The sequence below is a fragment of the Streptopelia decaocto genome (genome assembly GCF_964273445.1).
Source record: "Streptopelia decaocto genome assembly, chromosome: 21".
Lineage (NCBI taxonomy): Eukaryota > Metazoa > Chordata > Aves > Columbiformes > Columbidae > Streptopelia > Streptopelia decaocto.
The window spans coordinates 7,232,861-7,236,254 of record NC_138676.1 but is presented as its reverse complement, the minus strand read 5'-3'; the positions used below and the strand labels follow the sequence as shown (position 1 = coordinate 7,236,254).

Below are 3,394 nucleotides of genomic sequence, written 5' to 3'. Positions count from 1 at the left end.
TGAACTGCAACTCTGAGTGCTCAGTACATCTGCCAGAAGGCTCATGCCATCCCTTCCCCACCCCTCTGCCTGTGCACAGCACCTGCATCACCTTGGCTGGACCCGTCAGCCTTAGTCTGACCTGTCCTGTTTTCCAGCCTGCAGACAGGAAGATGCCCCCAGGCAGTGCCCTGTGAACAGGCAGGATCTGTAGGGCCAGGGGGAGGGCACAGAGGGTGGGATGGTCTGTGAGCACTGACAGGGAACAGACATGGACAGGGAAACACCTCCCAGGGGAGAATCTCCAGGCAGCAGGGAAATGATCAGAAAGGAGAGGAAACTGAACCCGGAATGGTTATGGGAGGGAGAACAGAGAAAAGTCCCTGTGACCCCCTGCAGTGCAGATCCCTCCTGTGAGCAGCCCCCTGGCCTCCTGTCCCACCCAGCAAAGCCTCTGCCCTCAGGGCCGGGGGCTCCAAGGCATGAAGCAGCTCCTGTGCAGCCAGAGCTCCAGTTCCTCTGCAGAGCACAGGGGCTGAGAGCAGCTGCCCGGCAGTGTTGGTGTCTGGGAGGTGGCTGCACAACTGGGGAAGGGTGACGCTGTCTGAGTGCCCGGCTGCCTCTGCCCTGGCCTCTCTCACACCACCCTCACCGCATTTTCCTTCTTGCTCCCCTGCTCTGGGTCACTGCTGTTGGGATCTTGTTCTTGCTGTCAGGCTCTCTGGGGATGGCAGTTTCAGCTGCAGAGTCACAGCCTGATCTTGTGGGTCCTTTCCTGCAGGTGTGTCCATGTCTGAGGTGGAACCCTCTGCTCTCAGCAGTGCCTGGTGTCTTTTCAGGGTAACATGGGGGTGTGATCAGCCTCCATCTCAGAAAGGTGCCAGCCCAGGGCAGCTGGAGCAAGACAGAGGGACAGAGCAGCTGCCCTCACTCTGCACTGACCCACAGGCACCCTCTGGTCTCTCAGGACTCGCTCTGTTCTCCCTCAGTGCAGCAGAAATGCTGAGGGCTTCTGACACCCAACAACACTCCCCAGGGTGGGAGGGGAGAAGGAGCTGTAGAAACCCCAAACCTCTCCAACTCAGTTTCTCAGGCCTGGGGGTACAGATGCTGACAGTCCCTTCTGCACCAGGAGCGGTTCCAGCTGACAAAGCTGAACCCCAGGACTGGCCCCTGCCCACCCGATCACACAGGGTCAGGCTGACTCCTCAGGAGCCCCAGGGCAGAGACCCTGCTCTTCATTGCACACTCATCAAGCACCAACGAGGGCTGCAGCCAGGACGTTCTCCTGGAAAAATAAAAGTGTCTCTTTGTGTGACGGGGTGGGAGGGTCTGTGGGAAATGGTTTTGATTATTCCCAGAGAAGTCTCATGTAAACCTTCACTACCTTTTCCTCCTATGGCAGGTCCTCATGCCCACAGGCAGCCAATGTCCAACAGTAGCTCCATCACCCAGTTCCTCGTCCTGCCGTTCACAGACACACGGGAGCTGCAGCTCTTGCACTTCTGGCTCTTCCTGGGCATCTACCTGGCTGCCCTCCTGGGCAACGGCCTCATCATCACCACCATAGCCTGGGACCAGCACCTGCACACCCCCATGTACTTCTTCCTGCTCAACCTCGCCCTCCTCGACCTGAGCTCCATCTCCACCATTGTCCCCAAGTCCATGGCTAATTCCCTCTGGGATTCCAGGGCCATCTCATACTTGGGATGTGCGACACAGCTCTTTTTGTTTCTCTTCTTCATCATAGCAGAGTTTTATCTCCTCACAGTCATGTCCTACGACCGCTACGTTGCCATCTGCAAACCCCTGCACTACGGGACCCTCCTGGGCAGCAGAGCTTGTGTCCACATGGCAGCAGCTGCCTGGGCCACTGGGTTTCTCAGTGCTCTGCTGCACACGGCCAATACATTTTCACTGCCCCTGTGCAAGGGCAATGCCCTGGGCCAGTTCTTCTGTGAAATCCCCCAGATCCTCAAGCTCTCCTGCTCACACTCCTACCTCAGGGAACTTGCGCTTATTGTGGTCAGTGTCTGTTTAGCATTTGGCTGTTTTGTGTTCATTGTGGTGTCCTATGTGCAGATCTTGAGGGCCGTGCTGAGGATCCCCTCTGAGCAGGGACGGCACAAAGCCTTTTCCACCTGCCTCCCTCACCTGGCCGTGGTCTCCCTGTTCATCAGCACTGGCATGTTTGCCCACCTGAAGCCCCCCTCTATATCCTCTCCTTCCCTGGACCTGGTGGTGTCTGTTCTGTACTCAGTGGTGCCTCCAGCAGTGAACCCCCTCATCTACAGCATGAGGAACCAGGAGCTCAAGGATGCCCTGAGGAAACTCATATCTTAAGTGTTTTCTGAAGCAATAAATTGCTCATCTGGTTCTACACAGGAGTTTTAATGTAGCTAATTACAGGCTCAACCTGTCATCTGGATTTTCTGTTGTTATTTGTTGTTTTCTTATTTCGATGATGTTTTCAGCGCTTTTCTAATCCACTGTCTGCTTTTCTTTTATAGCCACTGGCTTTTTAAATGAGGAACAGTACACTTCTTGTCTCTAAACAAAATAAAGATTCCTGTAGTGACTTGTTTTTCACTATATCCTTCCTGCAAGACCTTTTTGCACATTCCGGGACAGTTACTGTGATGGGTTAAGGGTAAAATAGTCCATCCTGGCAGCCCTGCCAGGGAGCAGCAGCGCTTGTTCTTCCAGAGCTGTTCTGGTTCCACTCCCACACTCTCCTTCTCATCCCTGGTGTTGGTGCAAGGCCTGAGTGCTCTGGCAGCTTGGTCACCGTCCTGCTGTGTGTCAGTCCTGTGAGCGCAGGCAGGGACAGGCAATGGGTGCTTGTGTCACAGAGCTGGCTTCCATAACAGTACTTTTACAAAGAAATGTGATTTTCTTAGGGCAGTGCCTGGAGGCTTAGATAGTCTTCAAGTTTCTCTCAAGAACATGCACAAGAAAGTGTCCCACAGATGAAAACAGCATTGTGCATCTGAGCAGTGTGTGTGCGCAGGGCTGGCACACAGCAGTGTCCTCTCACAGCCAGGCTCCTGCCAGAGACCTGCAGGACCAGCAGAGCAGGGGCTGGGCTGTGCCCCTGTGCACTGGACACCCCATGGAAGGAGCCCCAGGTCAGTCACCATGGACTGATCCCTCACAACCACCATTTCCAGCACTGGCCTCTCACCCCAGCTCAGAGGTCTTTGTCTCTCCATGGAATTACACTGAATGAGTAGGTCAGAGGATCATGTTCACATTGTATAGATGAGATGTGAGCATGTACATCATGAATGTGAGGTAAGAAGAATATGAGTGAGCACAAACACCATCAGCTATTCCTTTTTGTTCCATGAAGGCCTGTGAGACAGACAGTTCATTGAGGTCACATCATGTTGGGACTAATATCCCATAGGAAACC

The 3,394-nt window shown here is 54.2% G+C and overlaps 1 protein-coding gene across 1 annotated transcript; it reads left to right on the top strand.

Annotated features, from left to right (window-relative positions):
- Positions 1–1,407: 1,407 nt before the first annotated feature.
- Positions 1,408–2,322, top strand: LOC309448615 (olfactory receptor 14J1-like; the record flags this gene model as incomplete). The annotated part of the gene is made up of 1 exon (XM_082070325.1): positions 1,408–2,322. One exon carries the CDS (start codon positions 1,408–1,410, stop codon positions 2,320–2,322), a length of 915 nt encoding a protein of 304 aa, XP_081926451.1.
- Between the last annotated feature and the right edge of the window lie 1,072 nt (positions 2,323–3,394).